The sequence below is a fragment of the Phyllostomus hastatus genome, unplaced genomic scaffold (assembly GCF_019186645.2).
Source record: "Phyllostomus hastatus isolate PE091 unplaced genomic scaffold, TTU_PhHast_1.1 phas_scaffold_345, whole genome shotgun sequence".
Lineage (NCBI taxonomy): Eukaryota > Metazoa > Chordata > Mammalia > Chiroptera > Phyllostomidae > Phyllostomus > Phyllostomus hastatus.
Window position 1 is genome coordinate 24,461,687 of NW_025334024.1, and position 19,680 is coordinate 24,481,366.

At 60.2% G+C, this 19,680-nt stretch overlaps 1 protein-coding gene across 2 annotated transcripts in view; it reads right to left on the bottom strand.

Moving 5' to 3' along the window:
• CPNE2 (copine 2) overlaps nucleotides 1-19,680 on the bottom strand; it is a 40,604-nt gene that overhangs the window by 13,711 nt on the left and 7,213 nt on the right. Inside the window, exons 2-12 of one of the 2 annotated variants that reach the window (XM_045818942.1) lie at nucleotides 14,717-14,934; nucleotides 12,463-12,642; nucleotides 10,694-10,768; nucleotides 8,713-8,784; nucleotides 7,378-7,461; nucleotides 7,025-7,114; nucleotides 5,961-6,059; nucleotides 5,328-5,414; nucleotides 3,908-3,967; nucleotides 2,009-2,142; nucleotides 1,151-1,205 (exon numbers count right to left, since the gene is read on the bottom strand). In XM_045818942.1, the coding sequence (XP_045674898.1) occupies nucleotides 1,151-1,205; nucleotides 2,009-2,142; nucleotides 3,908-3,967; nucleotides 5,328-5,414; nucleotides 5,961-6,059; nucleotides 7,025-7,114; nucleotides 7,378-7,461; nucleotides 8,713-8,784; nucleotides 10,694-10,768; nucleotides 12,463-12,642; nucleotides 14,717-14,896 (1,116 nt within the window). In that variant the 5' untranslated portion in view covers nucleotides 14,897-14,934. Of the gene's footprint in view, nucleotides 1-1,150; nucleotides 1,206-2,008; nucleotides 2,143-3,907; nucleotides 3,968-5,327; nucleotides 5,415-5,960; nucleotides 6,060-7,024; nucleotides 7,115-7,377; nucleotides 7,462-8,712; nucleotides 8,785-10,693; nucleotides 10,769-11,194; nucleotides 11,422-12,462; nucleotides 12,643-14,716; nucleotides 14,935-19,680 lie in introns of those variants that run through there. The other variant, XM_045818943.1, reaches the window with a different exon arrangement.

Sequence of the window (19,680 nt, forward strand, 5' to 3'; positions counted from 1 at the left end):
CCCTCGGGAGGATGGGAAGGGAAGGCTCCCTCTGGAAACAGCATGCAGCGCAGCAAGGCTGACAGGAGGGGGCGCTGGCTGAGACAGACCCGCAGGGTGAGGAGCCCCGTGCCCACTCCCCCAGGTTTCTCCTGGGAGAGGCAGCCAATTCCGAGAATAAACCCCACAGTCCATCTGCCCAGCTGAAATCAAGGCCCCCCCTTATAAACATGACCTTGGACCTGTCCTCTCACCTGTAAAATGGACATGGTCCCTGCTCTGCATCCCTCCATCCCGCCGCCCACCCTGACCCCGGCCAGTCCCCACTCGGTGGCCAGGGTGGGCCTTCAGGAATACCAGCTGGATTCTAACTCTCCAAGGGGACTGTGCGGTGGCCCGCATTGCTCTTGAACGTGCGTGTGAGGCCCGGCATGGCTCGCCCCTACCCCTCTGGGATCTTCCCGTCCTGCCCAGCTTCCACGAGAGTCCAGTGCGCCCACCTCCCTTCTGTTTCTCCAACTGGCCCTGCTTCCTCTGCCTCCCAGGCTTGGCACGGGCTGTTCTCTCCACCACACTCCCTGCCCCATTGCCACCTCCAGTCGCTCTGCAAGTTCCTCCTTTCCCTTCCCCTCTTGGCGTACACTACTATGCCTCCTCTAGGAAGCCTTCCCTGATACCCCCGGGCTGGGGTGGGGCCGTCCTCTGGCCCCTGCTGCCCCATCTCAGCCCTGACGACCCTGCCTGTTGTATTGTGCGTTGCCAGACAGAATACAGATATCCAGTTAAATTTGAATTTCAGATAAACAATGGGTATTTTAGTATAAGTATATCCCAGGCAATATTTAAGACATACTTATACTTAAAAAATGTGTTCATCTGAAATTCAGTGGGTGGCCTGTATTTTTATTTGCTAAACCTGGAATCCTCCTCGTCTTCCCCACCGGACATGCATACCGGTACCCAAGTCCTGCTCCGTGTTACAGCTCCGGTGCCAGCACGGGGTTCGGGTCCAGACGTGAGTGTGGGTTTGGGAGAAGCTCAGCAACGGGGCCCCAGCACCAGACCTTCCCAAAGGGGATTCTGGAAACACACACACACACACACACACACACACACACACACACACACACAGCCCGTCCTGGCCGAGAGGAAACTGCCTGGCTTCACTCACCTTCCAGTCTGGGGGTAACTGCGCCCCAAACCCTAAAGCCGGAAACATCTTATCACTGATAAGAGACAGAGAAAAACCACTGTGAGACAACCGGACAGACACCTCCAGCCACCCCGCTCACCCTGCTCAGGCTCCCTACCCAGGGGCGCCCCTCTGCCTTGCCCACCCCCAAGGACAGAAAGAAAAAAGTCGCTGCCTCCAGGAAAGCTCCGTTCAAATGCTCTACTGACCCCAAACCCACCTCTGGGCGCCTGGGGTGGCTGGAGCCCACCAACACTTGTGGCAGACACAGAGCTTCTGACCAGCGGGTCGGGGTCCCGCTTCTAGATCTTTCCCAAACTGGGACCTCATGCAGCCACCAAACCAGTCACGATGGGGGTGACACGTACTGGCTGGCTCAAGCTTCCTTTTACGGCTGGGGAAAGTTCTCCTACACCGGCTGGCATTCAAGGCCCTTCCTCACCCAGCCCTGGAGCCCAGTCTCACCTCCTTCCACCTGCCTCCCTCCCTCCCAGCCCTGTTCTCCCAGCCCTGGCCGCTGGCCACCTGCTGTCCCCAAACATACAGGGCACCCCGACACTCCAACTGCAATCCTGTGGGCCCCATCTTGAGATACCTCTCAATATGTTCCCTATAGCAAGCTCTTACTCATCCTCTGAGGCCCAGTTCAAAGGGCCCCTCTCTCTGTGGGTCTCCCCGATTCCCCAGGGTCCCTCTCTTTGCTGCTGCCTCATCCGTGAACTGGTCTCTTGCAACTCCAGTGATTTCTTCCCCATCTTCCCCCCTGAAGCCGACGCCACGTCTCAGCTGAGTCGGCTGCAGCCCGAGCTGGCCTCCAGAGCCCCTCCCCGGGCTCACCTGTCGTAGTCCTGAATGATCTGCCCGACAGCCCAGATGGCCGACAGGTACTCGTTGGTGCCCATGGGGTTGATGTAGTGCAAAGAGGAGGGGTCCAGGGGATTCCCGTTGGAGGCTGTGAAGTCTATCCCAACCTGCAGGGTGGGGGGGAAAGACAGACCACCCAGTGTGGCCAAAGACCTCGGTCCCCTCCCTCACCCACAGGGAGCAGAGAGGCTGCCGGGACTGCATCGGCCCTCTGGCTCCAGTGCCCCCTGGGGCTCGCTGCAGCCTGAGCACAAGCCTGTCCCCCAGATGTGATTCAGAGCCAGCTCACAGCCCCGAATTCCTCCCCCCTCACTGTCCCCACCCACACTCATCTGCTCCCGTTGCCGGGCCTTTATCATGAGGTCCCGTCCACCTAAGAGTGGACAGACCGTCTGTCTCCAAGGGGACTCTCCTCCGTCCTTCGGGCCGATTCAGGTGCTGCCTTCCCAGACACCCTGCCCCACCCCGAGCCACCTCCTCCTCATCCCTCCGACCACGAAGGGGCCTGGGAGGCGGGGGCTGCCAGATAGGGCAGTGCCCCCCACCCCAGTGCAACCAGATGCTCACAGTAGGCAAGATGCAGGCCCCCGAGGGGCCGGGGCTGGGCACAGGGCACCCAGCACAGGTGCCCAGGTGGGCACAGATGCGCCACAGGGACTGGGGCTGACAGTGGCCAGGGACCCGGCTCTTCCTGCTCTCGGCCTGGACAGAACCCTAGCCCAGACCCTGGAGGGGTGGCAGGGGGGCGGGCAAGACTCCAGCAGGGCAGGGTCAGGAGGCCGAGGGGAGAGGGGGGCACCTCAGAACTCAGTGGCTGCGGGGTGGGTCAGCTCCCTGAGGTCAGGGTGGCAGGCCTTAGTCTTTGAGGGAGCCCTGCAGGACCAGAGCCTGGAGTCTGGCACGCAGGAGGTGATCCCTTTGCTGGATGAACACGCATGTGCAGGGGGCACAGGATGACCCAGCCTCTCTGAGGGAGGGGGGCAGTGGTGACCCATGTGTCAGAGGTCAGCAGGGCCAAGCCCCCGGCCCCACGGAGTCCAGCAGCTGAGCGCCAGTCCTCGTGGGTCCAGAGGTGGTTGGCACTGGGGAGCCGTGGGGTGAGGTGGGGAGGTGGGCAGAACACGGGGGACCCCAGCAGGCTCTCCCCAGGGCCTGAGGCTCCCCTTGGGGTGAGGGACAGGAGACGCGATGACCGGGGCAAAAGCCTGCCGGGCGCACGCGCCAGGCCCCCACCGGCAGAGGAACGAGTCCCCTTTTGACCACACTCCCTGAGGTCTGCTCCGTGCGGGCACTGTGGGGTGTGCTGTGGTCGGAGCCAGAGCCGCGCACAACAAAGCCCGCCCTTAGGGCTCTCCCAGCCCAGGGGGTGGGACAAACGGGGTCATTTCAGAGTGGCAACTGCTCCAAAAATAATCAGATCAGAGAGGTGACAAGGCGAATGGGAGGCATCGGGAAAGAGCTCCCCAACAAGGCGAACCCTGTGGCCCAGCCCACAGGGCGGCAGGGCGGCAGGGCGGCAGGGCAGCAGGGCGGCAGGCACCGGAAGGCTGCAGGGGGGAGTGTTCTAGGCAGACGGAAGAGCAAATGTAAAGGCCTAAGACAGAGCGGAGCTGGTTTGTGGGGGGAACAGTGGGGACTGGCGTGGCAGGAGACCAGTGAGCAGGCACTGGGGGAGCAGTTGAGTCAGGAAGGCCCTCGGCCGGCGGGGAGGAAGCTGGCTTTTTCCCTCTGAAGGCCTGGAGCCAGGGAACCCGGTGCTGGGCAGCTGAGCCCCGCCTGCCCCTGTCCGACACACCCTCCCTCTGGCCCCAGCCCCCAGTCCCCGCCCGAACCCTCCGGGAGGGTCCCACTGGGGGGCGGGGAGCGCCTTACAGTGAACATGAGCTGGCAGCCTCCCAGGATGTAGTCCAGGAAGGAGTAGTCCCGGTTTATCTGCAAGGAGGCCAGGAAGCAGGAGTTAGTGAGTCCCTGCCCTGTCCCTGAGGGCCAGGCCCCCCCTGCTTGGCCACACTCTCCACGGAGGACCTTTGGGGCGCTGTTGCTCTGCACCCTGAAACCTTAGCAGGGTCCAAGAGACCAAAAAGGGCAGATGACGGAATCGGATCTGATAAAAACAAGACCCCGATCTCTCTAAAACAAAACGCTCACAGCATCGGTTCCCCGTGGGTGGGTGGGCCCCCCAGCCCCCCACAGATACAGACGTGTGATGAGGGCAGGGAGGTCCCAGGACCCAGCGTCGGTTACACCGACCAGTCCCCCACAGGGGCCTCAAGTCCTGATCCCGGCAGGAGCCGCTCTAGCTCTTGCCGGCCTCCACCGTATAGGGGACGCCCCCACGGCCGCCCGAGGCCTTCCCCTATACATTCATAAAACCGCTAGACCTCGTTTTGCTGCTCTTTGCCCCCTTTTGGCAAAGGATGCTGGCCTTCCCCTTCTGGGAGAGCTGCAAGGGTCCCTTTCAACGTAAGTGCGTTTAAGTACAAAATGAAAAACGAAAGTGACGGGGAGGAGGAGGGGCCGAGGACGAAAAGGTGAGACGACAGGCGCCAAAAATCATGGAAGGCGGGTGTGTGAGTGACAGAAGTCTCAGAAACAGGGACCCCTAACCGTGATGCCGCCAGCTGACAGCCTGACAGTCACGCAGCGTTTCTGTGCTGCGACCTCCCGTGTGAACGTTCCTGTAAACCGGGGCTCGATGGCCCCGCCCCCAGACGAGGACGAGGGGCGGGGCTGGGGCCCTCCAGCTGGGGCTCACGCAGAACTGCTCGGCCTCTGGCCGTTCTGGCCGGGGGTGTCCTCTTTACCACCCTCCAATTCCCAAAGACGCCTGGCTACCAGTCAGCCAGGGGGCCTGGCCTCTGACCTCAGCTCAGCGTCTGATGGAGTGAACCTCATCGCCTTTCTGAGCCTCAGGGACCCCAGCTATGCCATGGGAGTCACAGTTACTTTGGGCCCTCACTGATGTCACTGCCAGAGGACAAGGTGCCCCGGCCCGGCACCCTTTGCCCCTTGGGCGCCAAACATACCATGTGCAAGCTGCCGGTACGGGAAGCAGCACCTCCTCACAGGTACCCTCCCACTACGAGGGGCTCTGGAAGGTCATCTCGTGTCCCCCATGACCTCCACGTGGGGGCATGATATGAGACTAACCCCCACTGACAGCCCCATTCTGCAGACGAGGAAACTGAGGCTCACACAGGGGAAGCTCCAGGACCAGGATCGGCAGAACCAGGACTGGAACCCAGGCCTCGCTGGCCCTGCCCTGTGCCTCGCCCACTCCCCACTGGCTCACCTTACAGGATCGTAGGATAATAATGCCCGAGTTTTTGTAGTTCTTCTTTTTCCTCTGCTTCTTGGGGTTGATGCACTCGAACTCCAGCTGTGCAACATGGGAGAAGGAGAAGAAGCTCACCTCAGGGTCTGCATGAGGACTGGTGCTCCCCTGGACTCCAGAATCCTCCCCATAGCATTGACTAGGGGCAGCATGCCTCCTTCAGGAAGCCTTCCTGGATGTCCATGCCCAGAAATGGGTCCTGCTACCCGGGCTCACACCAAGCTGTGGCTCTCCAAGGGAGGAGAAGCTGCATCTATCTCTGACTCCGAAACAACACATCCATGTCATATCCACTAATGAACCCAGAACTGTCACCCGGGGCATGGTGTCTCGGGGCGAGTGGCACGGACACTCCTGAGTGCTCACTATGTATCATCTTTACCCGTATCATCTCATTTAATTCCCACTCTACTCCTCCACCTACATGTGACAGATGGGGAAACTGAGGCTCAGAGAGACTGGATATCCCACTCGAGTTCACAAAGCCAGAGAAATGAAATTTCAGCCCCAGTCTGCCTGATTCAAAAGCCTGTGCCCCTTCCCCGTCCACTGCTGAGGTCTTGGGGTCACACACACACGCGCCAATCTTACCGGGACACCATCCCGAGCCTCACACATCTGTGACACCGAGGTCTGGAACTCGCCGATGAAGTCATGGCCCCCATCATTGTCATAGTCGTAGCACATGACCTGGGGTGGGGCCGGTGAAGTCACCCTAGAGCTGCCCCCCAAAGAGGAGCTCCCCAGCCCCTCAGCTCTCTGAGCAAACCCCCCCATCTGCTTCTGGTGGTGCTGCCTCTCTCTCCCCCCAGCACCTGCCTCAGTGGCCTGGGATGATGCTGTTAGCACCCAAACTGCCTCCTCCTGTAGGAAGCCTTCCATGATTGCTGGAAAGTGTGCCACCCAGCAATGGAGGCCGGACCCTCAGGGGCAGGAAGCTCCACTCCTCTCACGCTGTCACTCGGCTCCGTATCTGTCTTGGGTGGTGGCCCACCAGGCTTCACAGGCCGAGGCCCGGAGCCCTCCCTAGACTTCTTTCCCTGAGACGGGCACAAAAAAGTCCTAGCTTCACGTGCTAACTTAGCCGCTGACACTCGTAGGAGGAAGGCAGGGATTACTGTACCCATTCTGCTGACAGGTAGACCAAAGCCCTAAGAAGGAGGGAAGCACTTGCCTGAAGTCTCACAGTGGCAGCAGGGGACACAGAACTGGAACCTAGGTTGCCTGGGGGACCCTGTCTGGGGGTCCTGGCCTAGCTGCCTTGTCCCACCCCAGCTGCTACCAGACATGCCCCTGAGGACTGAGGGCAACTGGAGGCGAGTCATCTTCATCCCCAGCACAGCGGCACTCAGTCTCTCCCGGGGTTTCCACACCCACCATCCTACCTAGTAGCGCCACAGGCCTCAGGGAGACCGGACACCACTCTGCTGTACAGAGGGGGCTCATAGAACTGGCCTCCCTGCCCGGGCCACTCAGGCGGTCGGGCAGACCGGGGACGAGGATCCTGGTCTCCCACCCTGCCCCCAGATGGGGTTCCTTTCCGTCTTAATAAAAATCAAGAGCTTTGCTAGGGCACCCCCCCTCATTGGAAGCCCGGGGTGGACGGGAAGGTTGAGCTGGCAGAGTGGGGAGCAGGGCCCCCAGGGCCCCCTCACCTGGATGGGCTTCTCCATGTCCCCATCACACAGGGACACCAGTGGCACAGTGAACGGTTTCCACACAGGGTCCAGCGTGTACTTGATCACCTGCGGGACGGTGCGGGGCAAGGGAGAGCTCAGGCCCCAGGCCAGGTCAGCCCAATGGGGACAGGGGGTGGCAAGATGGAGAGACCCACAGCCCCACCTCTGAGGACAAAAGCGAGCAACCCTGTGGCAGGGGGAAGGGGTCCTTTAGGTGCCATCACATTTCACTCCGTGGCTGTGACTGCACCGCCCCATCCTGAGCCGCTGGGGGCGGCTCACCGGCCAAACAACTGGCTCGCAGACCCCCAGGCCCCCCGCACACCCACCTCAGTCCTGTGGACCAGCATCCACTTGCCATCGTGTCCGGGCTTATAAAACTCGAGAAACGGGTCTGACTTTCCAAAGAGGTCCTGGGGAAGCAGGAGGATGGAGGTGAGGAGGGCACAGCGCCAGACTCAGATGGCGGGAGGTGTGGCCCACGGCCTCCCCAACCCCGTGTCGGGGCAGGAGCCATGGGCAGAGCAGGCCTGGCCCCTCTCCCCTCAGCTGATGCGGGGGGTCATTGAGCAGCCGGGAGCTGCTGCACCTCTTGGGACCAGCTGCCTCCCCCCGAGAAACCGGCCCAGCCTGGGGTTACTGGGGTTATTGCAGCTTATACCCTGAGACCCTGAGGCCTGCAGCCTGCAGGAGCACAGTGCCCGCACCTTAGACCAGGTAGGACTTCAAAACGGTGACTGTGCCCAGGGCGGGGGGAGGCCTCCAGCAGGACAGGGGGACCCTAACTTATTTTAGTGGGAATCTGAAAAAATGGCAATTCTCCCAAGCACCTTACGGAAGGGACATGATGTCCTTTTAAAATCCATTTCTGCCCTGGCTGGCATAGTTCAGTGGATTGAGCGCGGGCTGTGAACCAAAGTGTCACAGGTTCGACTCCCAGTCAGGGTACATGCCTGGGTTGCAGGCCATGACCCCCCAGCAACCGCACATTGATGTCTCTCTCTCTCTTTCTTTCTCCCTCCCTTCCCCTCTCTAAAAATAAATAAATAAAAATCTTTAAAAAGTAAAAAAAAATCCGTTTCTGTAAGTTTAAAAACAGTGACACTCTAAAGAGTCTATAATTAAGTGGGGAAACAGAATAAGTAAGTCGATAAGTAATGTATACAGGGCAGTGATTAGTATGAAGGGGGCAAGTAAAGCAGGAGGGGCAGGATATCAGGGAAAAGAACATCGTAGGCTGAGGGAACAGCAGGTGCAAAGGTCCTGAGGCAGGAGGGTGCCTGGTGCAATCCTGGCACGTGGAGGAGGCTGCTTTGGCTGAAGCGGAATCGAGGGTGGGGACAGTGAAAGGGGCGAGATCAGGGGGTCTGGGGCTGTGACACAGCCCGTAGGTTACTGCATTTACACGAAGTGAGTCCCAAGGAGTGGGTCTTGACAAGGAGCTGTGTCTTGAATACTTCTAAGTGATGAGAAACTCACCACCTCAATGGTGAAAAGATCCTAAGTTGGGGTGGCTGAGACAGCCCTGTGCTATGGGCTTGTCTTTGGTGGGGGGAGGGGGGGGAGGACAGTGGTGGCCAGGAGTTCCAAGGCTAGGCCACACAACCCTGAGTCGGGGAGGGACAGTGCTTCCTGGGGGAGACCCCCCTCTTCTGCCCACTCACCTTCTTGTCCAACTTCCTGCCCGCCAGGCTCAGCGTGATGACCCGGTTGTCCGACAGCTCCTGGGCGGCAACCTGCGGGGGCAGAGGCATGGGAGGGGTCGGGCCTGCTCTTTAGATCCCCCTGGCCCCTGCCAGGCCGAGCGGGCACAGGGGGCCTGGGAGTCCATTCTGCAGGGCTGGGAGGGGTGAGGGAAGGGTGGGATAGTGCCAGGTGACCTTGAAGGAGTCTCTCGTCTTCCCCAAACTTCAGCTTCCATCTTCTGAAAACTGGGGTAACCCATCTGGATATGAGCAATCAAAAAGTGACCCCACGTGGCTCAAGAGAAGAGGGGAGAGGAAATAAAGCAGGGACTGGACGTGAGGGGCGGTCTTGAGCCCCGGGGAGAGGTTCTGGGCCAGGGAGCCCCCTGACAGGCCCCCGCAGGCTCCCACTGCAGACCCGGAGAGCACAGCCACCTCTAAACACCAAGGTATCAGGAATTCCAGCACCTTCACTGTGTGGCTAGGGAAACTGAGGCCCAGGGCAGGGACAGGAGCCACCTGAGTTTCCTCTGCTGTCTCATCAGCTCACACTGTCATCTGTCCTCCATGTCTTCCCCATCGGCCACACAGCCCCCTGGCTCCAGCCAGCCAGCGATGGGCCAGCTGGGTCTCCCTGGGACCGCCATCTGCCCTCTCCAGTACTTTCTCTCTCCCTGTCCCCAGAGAGTGGCAGGGAAGGCCCCCTGACCCACAGCAACACAGTGGGCTGGGTCCCCTCTTGGCTAGGGCTTCCCCTCCCCCACACCTCTAGGCTGGCCTCACCAAACACGCTGTGGGACCCCCAGAACCACGGACACCTTGGACGCCTGTCTCCCATCCTCTCCTCCAGCTGAGACAGGCGCACCAACCCTGTGGGTGGGACCTGCTGTTGCACCCATTTCGCAGAGGAAAGAACTGAGGCCCAGAGCCTCAGTGGTGGAAATGATAGGGTTAACAGCCTATCAGGCTGGTGGGGGGGGGGGGTCCGTCTGCGCTGGCTTCCAGGTGGAGGGGAGCTGGCTAATGAAGGCCAGGTGATGGGGAGGTTCTGAACTCTGAGAGGTGGGGGCAGGCTCGGAGAGGACATTCCAGGTGGCAGAACGGTGGCTAAGGGCCTAGGGTATGTGCAAGGTGTGCTAAGAATTCAGTTGGCCTTGAACCCAGGGCGTGTACGGGAAGGGATAAAACCGCTGGAGCAGGAAAGCCAGGTGGGGACCGCCGGCTCCCTCACAGCCTTGACTACGAGGCTCCAGGGAGCCAGGAAAGTTCCGGATCAGCGGAGGGACACCGTTTGAACACACACAGGTGGGGCCCTCCTCCCTCCAGTGAGGCTGGTGCCCAGAATCACCCAGGCCGTGTAAGGGGATAATCGGACAGAGAGTCTCACTAGCTGAACTGCCCTAGGGCATCTCCTCCCTGGGCTTCCGCGCCCTTATCTGCAAAACTGGGTTTCTCGGCCTTCTTGAAACCTCAGGACCGAGGAGCTCACCCGCGCAAAGGGGTGTTCTGTGCATCTCAAGAATCACTGAGCACCGCCAAGAATCACTGCGCATCTCGGCAATCAGTGCGCATCGCCGCGGCACTGTGCACTGCAGCGGTCGCCTGCTCCGAGCGAGCGCGCTCCTGAAAGACCCCCCACGGAGGACAGGCAGGGGCCAGTACGCGAAGAGCACGCTGGGAGGGCTCTGGCCTCCAGAGACAAGTAGGAACGCGCCTGTCCCAGGAGTAAGGGGCGGTGGGGTTCGCTAACAACCCCCTACCCCCAGCTCGGAGGCTCCCAAACGCATCCTATGTGGAGCTAGGCGCCGGTTGCTAAGAGACCTGTTGCTAAGTTGTAAGTTGGGTCTTTTTACTCCACACAAAGCTGATGATTATCTGCCAGGGAAGGACCCATTGATGGGGGAGGGCAGCGGGCAGAAGCGGAGGGGGTGCAGAGGGGGTGCGGAGGAGGGGGCAGTACCGTAATCAAGCCCTTCCCCGCCGGCTTGTCATTCATCAGCAGCAGGGGCCGAGTGATCTTCTTGCTGGAGACGATCTGAGGGAGAGCAGCTCCGTGAGGGTGGGCATGGAGGAAAAAGGCCCCAGAGACACCACCCACAGCACGCTGCTCCATGCCAGGCGCGCGCTAAGCCTCCCCCGGCCTGATCCTCGTGGGAGGCAGACAGCCGCTGTCGCTAACCCCACGGGGTGCCTGCCGCCGCGAGGCCCAGAGAGGTCGGCCGCTGGGACGCAGCCCCGGCGGTCCCGCAGCCCCAGCAGTCCCGCTCCCGCTGACCTGGCTGCCCTCGGGGAAAGGCCCTTGAAACAGCCCCCCCCCCCAAGCCATCCACAGACCCCACCCTCCTCGGAGGGAGAGGCTCAGGCCCTGAGTTCCCTGCAGACTTTCACGGATCTGCATAGGAAATACATTCACACAGGCTTTGGTGATCAATACGACACAGAAAGGAAGAGTGGGCCGCACCTCCAAGTCGCCTTCCCACCACGTCTGTACCCCCCATTCCCACAGCCGCCATGGGCCAGCCCGTCCTCTGTTCCTTGGGGGAAATGCCAGTGTTTCTTTGTGCCCGCAGGAGCATGTCCCCACTCCCCCCACGCTGGTCTTTCTCGCCGGTCCTCTCCCTGCCCTTCTTCTCCTCCTCCTCTGTGCCACTGGGGACGCAGCACCCGGCTCCCCTGTCCTCTCGCTTGTGGGAACTCAGCCAGCGGGGACGCCAGCAGGAACCAGGAGAGCAGGAGGGAAAGAAAGAGGCCGGGCTGTGGTTTGGCAGAAGCTTTGTTCCTGGTCATGGGCCGCAGCGGCAGTCCAGAGGCCTGGTCAGCAGGGCCACGGCTCTGGCCAGGCCCTGCCAAAGCCACTTCCTGCCCTGCCCCTCCCTCCGGGGGAGGGGTGTCCAGCTCCGGCTGGCCGCTGGCGTCAGATCCTGCTAGGTTTCCCTGCCTTGTCAGCTCCCGGCCCTTGCCTCCTCAGCCTCCTTGGACTCTCTCCTCGGTTACCTTTGGAGGGTGTGGACACACGGGTCAGCGGGGACCCTGGACGCACGCCATCTCTTACACAACTGCTGGACCCTTGCTTTTTTCACTGAGCATCATCTCTTGGCAGGCCCAGGGCATTTCAGGCTCCACGGGTACCTCGCAAAGCATTTCTCATTTTATTCCCTCACCATCCCTCCAGGGTGGGCAGTCATCATTATTCCCCAGTGAAATATGGGGAAACTGAGGCCCAGAAGGGGTTCGGGCTTGGCCCAGGGCCCACAGCCATACAGGACGATTGGGACGAGTGTCAGAGGCTCCTAGCCCTGCCACCTCCCAACCCCCAGGAGCTCACCAAGGAAGGAGCTAGATGGGGAGGTGTGGCCCAGAGAGGCAAAGGAAGTTGCCCAAGGTCACACAGCGAGCCAGCCACGAAGTAGCACTACCATGGGTGTCTTGGTTGCTGGCCAGATCCTCCCACCCCAGGAAGTCAAGACCGCACTTGATTACTTCCAACAGCCAGCAGCTCTGACCACGTGGGGCGCCCATTGCTGTGGGGCTACCTTGGGCAGGCTTCGCCTGCTGCCCCCCGGGGTTGTCTGTATTTGTGACGCCTCCTCAGGAGCCGGCCAGGAACCCTGGGCCTGGGGAAAGCTGGCGGCAGCCTTCCCCAAGGGACTGCCCTGTCCTAGGGAGCTGGGTGACGCCTGGGGGCGGGGTTCTGCCTCGCCCCGCCCACCTGGAGGGGCCGCGGCTTACCACGCCCAGGCTGCAGGAGAACTGGCCCAGGAAATCGTGCTCCTCGAGCTGTGTGCTGGACTTGTCCTGGTCGAACAGGGCGAACTTGAGCTTCTGCACTTCCTCAAAGTGGTAGTCGAGGACGAACTTCTTGGAGAATGCCGGATTGAGGTTGTTGACAGCAGTTTCTGTCCTATCGTACTGGCAAAGGGGCAGGGAAACCGGGGTCAGAGTCGGGCTGGCGCCCCCCTTCTCCGGCGGCCGCAAATCACTCTGCCAACTCGCTGAACGCCCTCTGAACCAGCCACTTGGGCGGTTAGCTGGATGGCTGCCGCAGCCATTGCCCTCGGCTCACAGAGGAGGGCACTGAAGCACAGAGAGGTTAAGCGACTCACCCAAGGTGGAACAGCCGGAGGGGCAGGGCCTAGATCTGAACCCAGCTCTAACTCCAGCACCCACGCTCTTAACCCTTTGGCCCTGGCTTCATACCCGGGGGTCAGGATGAGAGTTCGGGCCCTGTCCCTGCCTAGCTGACAGAGGACAAGTCCCTTTTACCATCAGGCCTTCAGTCGCCACTTCTGTACAGTGAAGGCATTTGACTCTGTGTGGTTTTTATTCTTTTTATTTTGGGAGAATCCTTTTTTAAAAACCACATTTTACGTGGAAGCTGAGAGAGGAAACAGAAAGGAGGGGTCCTCGGGGGGAGGAGCGGGCGCGGGCTTCCCGCCCCTCCGGAGACAGATGTTTGCACCTTATATAGAACCCTGGAATGTCAGACCTGGAGCGGTGCAGTCCCCCAAAGCCCCACCCACTGTGGAAACCCACTGCTGTGGGTCCGTGGTGGGGCTGGGACAGGATCCCTGCCTCCTGGCCTGTCCACACGGAGGCCCCAAACCACGGAGTCGGGGTGACTGTCTATTTTGGGGCCCGGGCTGTGTTGATTCTCCCTCCCACTCAGTCCATTTCCAAGGGCCGGAGCCGCAGGGACAGGTCTTCCTCCGGGGGCTACTTTCAGCCAGTGTGGCCTGCCTCGGTGGGAGGGAGGTGGTCAGGGAGCATGGAGGAAGTGCCATGAGTGGGGGTGGGGGGCAGTGGAGGGGACCCCATTCCCCGACGGGCAGGCAGGGGTTCCGGAGACCAGGCAGAGGGCACAGAGCGCCCCAGACACACTGGCCCCCAGCCTGAACACCACCCCAGGAGTCCCCGACTGCCCCCCACATCCCACTCTCACTGCTGGTGGGATCCCCAAAGCCCTGGAGGACACACAGAAGTCCCTCCCCACCCTGGGCCCCAGGTGCCCCTCTGGAAAATGGGTCAACAATCTCAGCACCATTTCCCTGGCATCATCATAAGGAGCCAACATCTGTGGGGGATCTTTGTAAACCGCAGTCTGTTCAGTGCGATCTCCACTGTGGCCCACTTAATTACGATGACAAGTCGATACATACTTTGGAAAATCTACAAGCATCTAGAACTCCCTGGAAGGCTGGACACCGAACTGCGAACAGAGGTTCTCCCTGACAGGCAGGTTCTCCCTGACACCCAAACATTCTGGTTTTATTCTTGGGGTTTATCTGGCTTTTCTAAATTTACTCCAATGAATATAGTCCCTTTTGGGAATAGGAACAAAGCAATTTTTAAAACTGGAAAGTCTTTACCATTTGGACTTTTCCATACCCTCCCTCGAGCTCCTCACCGCCCAGTTCTCAGGCCAAAGTTTTCCAGTTCACAAGTCCGTGGCTGTGGTCCCACCGAAATACCCAGCTCTGGGCTCCCCAAGGTAGGCACGGGGGAAAAAATCTTCATTGCACAGATGAGACTGTCTCAGAGAGGGACAGCCACTTGCCCAAGGCCACACAGCAGGGAGGGACAGAACTGGGCCTTGGTCCAGCAGGCCCCTGGGTCCCTGTCTGTCCTCCACTGACTGTGTATCTGCTTAGGTGTGAGTGGGGACAGTCATTGAACAGTGGAAGCAACCATTTTGTAAAACTCGGAGGTTTTAACTATATGCTATAATAATTGAAAATGTGATATAAAACAATAAATACAAAATTGCATATTTATGAATCTAAATCTATGAATTATAATGATAAATACATAAACACAAATATATCATTAGTTGCAGTAATTTTAAGAGTAACAATTTTCTCAGTAGTCCCCAGCCCACACTCCACTTACCTCCAAGGGCCTGGAGGCCCCGGGGCCCCAGCGCCGCTCCTCTCCAGCACCCAGCCACCCCACCCCCCGCAACCAGCCACCCATGGAGGGGCCTCACCTCAATCCACCTGCCACCGTTCTCTGTGAAGAGGACACAGAAGGGATCGGACTTGGACGTGACGTCCCGGTCCAGCAGGTTCTGGCCACTCACGGACAGCTCCACCTTGCACACGCAGTACTGGGAGCCCACGGGGGCCACCCCTGCTGCTGGGGCGCCCCCGCCCGGGATGTAGGCCATGGGGGTTGGCGGTGGAGGCGGCAGCAGTTCCTGGCAGTCTGCAGGAGGGACAGGAGCTGAGGTCAGAGAGGGAGCAGACACCTGCCACACCATCCGACCTTCGGGATGCGGGCAGGGAGAGGAAAGGGGTGTGGGGGGAGGCGGGGGGAGCAGGGAACAACGAGGGCAAAAGACTGGAGAACGGAGAACCCGGAAAATGCCGACACAAGGAGGCTCTGGTCAATGTGTTTGGTTTGTCTTCGAAGGGATTCTCTGCTTTGGTCCATCTTTACCTGGGAGCTACACACAGGTCCAAGTTGCCCCAGTCGGACCAGCAACAAATCACAGTGGACATGGGTGTCCCTGACCTTCACTTGCCAGGAAAACCTGGGCTTCTCCTGAGTAGTTAACATGTTGGCATCTTATGGCTACACTGGCGCTTGTAACTGTTCAAGTTTCCCTCATTGCTTTGGCCACTAGGAAGCTCACTTCTGACAACGTATCCAAAACTTCACCTTTTTCATCGTCTATCTTGTTTATTCTGTATCCCTGCCCTAAGCATGTGACTGGCGCACAGGAGGCACTCGGGATATATTTGAATAAAAGAAGCATGACTGTACAAATCAATGAATGATAAACCCTCTATTTCACTCGGATCCTGCCTGAATGTGGTCCCTATCCTCAACATAGAGTTTTCCCTGTCATAGGCACACAGCCTCCCAAAATTTCCTGCCCTGGACCCTGTCCAGGCTAATCACTGGCATTGCCTTCTTTGAGCAGCTCCGTTTTCCTCCGAGTGTTCATTTGGACCGAGGGTGGAATACACCCATCTTGCTGCACACGGCGAGGGCCAAGCCCTCTGGCTCTCTCCGCCTTAGCTTCCTCGTCCGCCCGTGAGCCATCGCGACACAGTCTGAGAGACTCCTGTGACCGGATCTGATTTCCACTGGCCCGTGTGGAGCAAGCCCATCACCAGGTGGACAAGTCCAGCCCCAAACACTTACCTACGAAGGCCAGGTCCCACCAAGGAGGCTAACATATTGTCCCCTCCCCGTTGAGTGGGTAGCGGGCCCTGCCTGCCCCAGAGGAGGAAGGGGAGGGGAGGGTGTTCCCTTTGGGACGACGAATCCTAGTGACTGTGCTCCCGAGAGCCCTGAGTGTGAACTGAGCATGTGACCTGCGCAGTGTCCAATCCTTATCCAGTATCGCGGGGCCGACGCTATCATCACCCCATTCTCCACCGGGAGACACAGAGGCGCGTTCATTACTCTAGAGAGTTTACTGAGCGTCTCTAGGTCCTGAGCACCACGCCAGGGCTGGGCTCCTGCAGCAAGAGGACCGTCCAGGCTCAGCTCAGACTCCCGTCTGGCGGAGAGAGGGGGTTGTCAGGCTAAACAGAAGCAGCGGGGAGGCCGGTAGGAAGGCGGCTGGCATCCAGGCCGTGAGGACCAAGCCACTGTGGCCATGCTGGGCCCTCTATCCCTCCCTCCGAGCCTGGCCACTGGCCACTCCCTGCGTGCCAGCCTCTCCCAGAGAAGTCACAGGCACTGGTCTGCAAGAGAGTGTGGGGCAGGTGCCAGAGGCCCCTCGGCCCTCCAGAGAGCGGCTCAGGGCACGCCTGGCAAGAAGGGGATCTGGACAGTGACGAAGCTGGCGCTCAGCCCCTCCCTCCTGCCGTCTGTCCCTAGAACCTCATTATAATCACACAAGCCCAGAGCTGCAGGGCAGCACTACAATTTGCCTGCAAAATTTATTCTTGTCATGCAAAAATGAGTTTCCATGGAGGGGCTGGAGAGTGGCCTCCCTGTCACTGAGAGCAGCTGGGTGGCCGTGCCAGGTTGGGGCCAGGTGAGTGTGACCCTCAGGAGTGTTGGGGACAGCAGTGTCCCGAAGGGACATCTTGCCGTGTGGCTGAGAGAATGCCTGCTTATGCTCACAGCCACCCGGAGGTGGGGTGGGGGCATGACAGTCGCCCCCATTTTACAGATGCAGAAGCTGAGGCCGAGGGGGCAGAAGTCACCTGCCCGAGGTGCCACGGCCAGGAAGCAGCAGAGGCAGGGTGTGAATGGCGTCTCTGGACTCCCAGGCTGATGCACAGCTTTCTGCCAGGATGGGGGGGGTGGAGCTGCTGAGCATGGTGGGGACAGCTGGGGGGCCAGCTAGGCCAAGGGAAGCCTGAGGCAAAGAGGGTCTCTGAGCGCCCAAGGTCACCAGTTTCCCTAGGGTCACCCTGTCTCCACTCCTGCATGTCCCATCATCACTGATGGGGTGCATTCCAGCTCACCCACCGCCTCTCCACCTCACGGCCCCTTCATGACATGTGAGATGCCACCTGGGCCCCTGTGCCCCCTGCTGCCGAGTCAGACGGGTCTGCTTTCACGGTCAGGTACACACACTCAGGTGCATACACTTCCTTGTGCATGTACATGTGTATGGTCACATGTACCGTACACACATGTCCCCAGACCACAGATGCAAAGGCATGCTCTCACGTGAACACTCTGGGCCACTTCTCCCCGCCCCCACTCTCCCCCAGTCCAAGTCGCCATCGTCACTCGCCTGGGTCCCCGCACTGTCCTCCCACCCCTCCCTGGCCGGGGCCCGGCCGAGGGTGTGGGCAGGAGGGCCAGGGGAGGGTCGGGCTGGGCTGGGCTGGGCTGCGCTGCTCAGAGCAGACTGCCCCTCCACCTGGGCCGGCTCACGGGCCCCAGCTACAGCGAGCAAAGGGTGGGCAGGGAAGGGGCACTCCTCCCAGCTCGGGGCAGGTCCCCCAGCCCCAACTCACCCTCCGGCCGGAAGCCTCTGGATCCCCGAAATGGGGAGCACATGGTGTCCTGAGTTGGGGCGGGCCTGGTTGGAATGGGCCCCTCTGTGCCAGCCCAGCACCAGGCGGGTGGGCGGGCCAGACCCCGTGGCCTGACGCAATGGAAAAAGAAACCACAGCTCAGGCTGGGCCGGGCCCCCTCCCCTCCTACTCCAGCAAAGAGGGCAGGCCGGCAAGGTGTCATTAAGGGAGGGATGGGCCTGCCATGCGCATCTGGGCGAGATGAGAAGGCTCCTGGGTGCTGTGCCCACCCCACAGGTAATTTGAGGTTTCGGGCTGGAGATGGGTGCAGGAGTCGGGGCCCACTTGAGCATCTGGGGGGGTCTGGATGTGCACAGGCTTTCTGGGGCGACCAGACCCACAGGGAAGGGGCTGGGAGGCAGGGAAGCAAAACCTGTGGTCTCTTTTACAGATGGGTTAACTGAGGCAAAGAGAAGGCGGGGCTTAGGGATCCTCTTCATCCACTGTTCATTCATTCCACGAACACTCCTGAGCACCCGGCAATGAACAGCAATGCACGAGACACAAGCTTCAGCCCCGCCAGGGTCCACAGGTCCCAGCTTATAAGACGTCTTGTCATTTAGGCAGGGCGGGATGCAGAGACTCTGGCCCTGAACCCCAGGTCTAGAATATTCTGGTTTAGCCAGAAACCTGAGAACCCATCAGCCTTGACCTTTCTCTTTCCTTCCCTCCCCACCCCCAACACCCCACTGCTGCTGCCGATTCCACCTCCGGGCTGCAGCCGGCATTGTCCTCAGCCCCCACGCCCACCGCCTTATGCCCAGCCAGGCTCCGGCCCAGGGCCCTGCCTGGCCTGACCCCGCCTCAGGCCACCTTCCCCCCGCTCCCTCTGTTCCAGCTGCACAGGCCAACACCTCGGGAGACATGTGAAGTTTTGTGGTCTGTGTAAAGGGGGCAAGGAGTTTAAGCTGGTTGAAATTGGTGGCCCCGGGCTCCCTTTCTCAGGGAGACCGAGGTGCTGGCCAGGGGGCCAGGGAGGGAGTGACGGACCCAGACCCACACCCACACTCCAAGGCGCTTCTCTCCTGGGCTGTGGCCTCCAGGACGTTCAGGGCCTCTGGGTCCTATTCCACACAACCTGCTCCGAGGGGCTCACCACCCACAGCAGAGGCTCGGGGGCGACCCTAGGCTCTCACAGCTCGCAGAGGGGCGGCCTCAGCCTCTCCCGGGGGCTTGCTTAGAAATGCGGCCTCCTGGGCCCCCCAACAGACCTGCTTGGTCTGAGTCCCTGGAGCATCGCGTGCCAGCCCGTGTGTGAACGAGCCTGCTGGCGACCCTGCAGTGGGCTCCAAAGCACACACGGCCCCGCAGACTCTGCACGCACAGCCTCTGCCCTAGACAGCAGCCGTCCGCTAACCCGAACCCTCGGCCAACCAGACGCCCGGCCCCCTGGCCCCAAGGCCTGCAGTGCTGGGATGCTCTGAATGAGCCCAGACCTGAGTTACCTGCCCCCCCACTACATTTCCTGGAGGAAGAAGATCCCGGAGAAGATCCCGGGAGACAAATGGCAACCGTACTAGTCAGGGTTCTCCGGAGGAAACAGCAACCATGGGTCGTCTACGAACGCACAGAGAAAGGTTTCTTCTAAGGAACTGGTTCTGGTGACTGGGGCCCGGCAAGTCGGACATCTCTGGGGCGAGGCGGAAGGCTGGACATGCAGGTGACAGTCGATAGCCCGGTCTTGACCCCGAAATCCGCAGGGCAGGCCGGGCCGCCTGGACCCTGAGCGAGGTTTCTGTACCGAATTCCTTCTCGGAGAAACCCTCGTCTTTGCTCGTAAGGCTGTCAGCGAACCGGATGGGCCCCACCCACATAATGGAGAGTAATCTGTTTTAATAAAAGTCTCCTGCTTTTTTTTTTTTGATTGATTTGCGAGAGAGAAACATCGATGTGCTATTCCACTTATTTATGCACTCATTGGTTGCTTCCTGTATGTGCCCGGATCAGGGATTGAACTCGC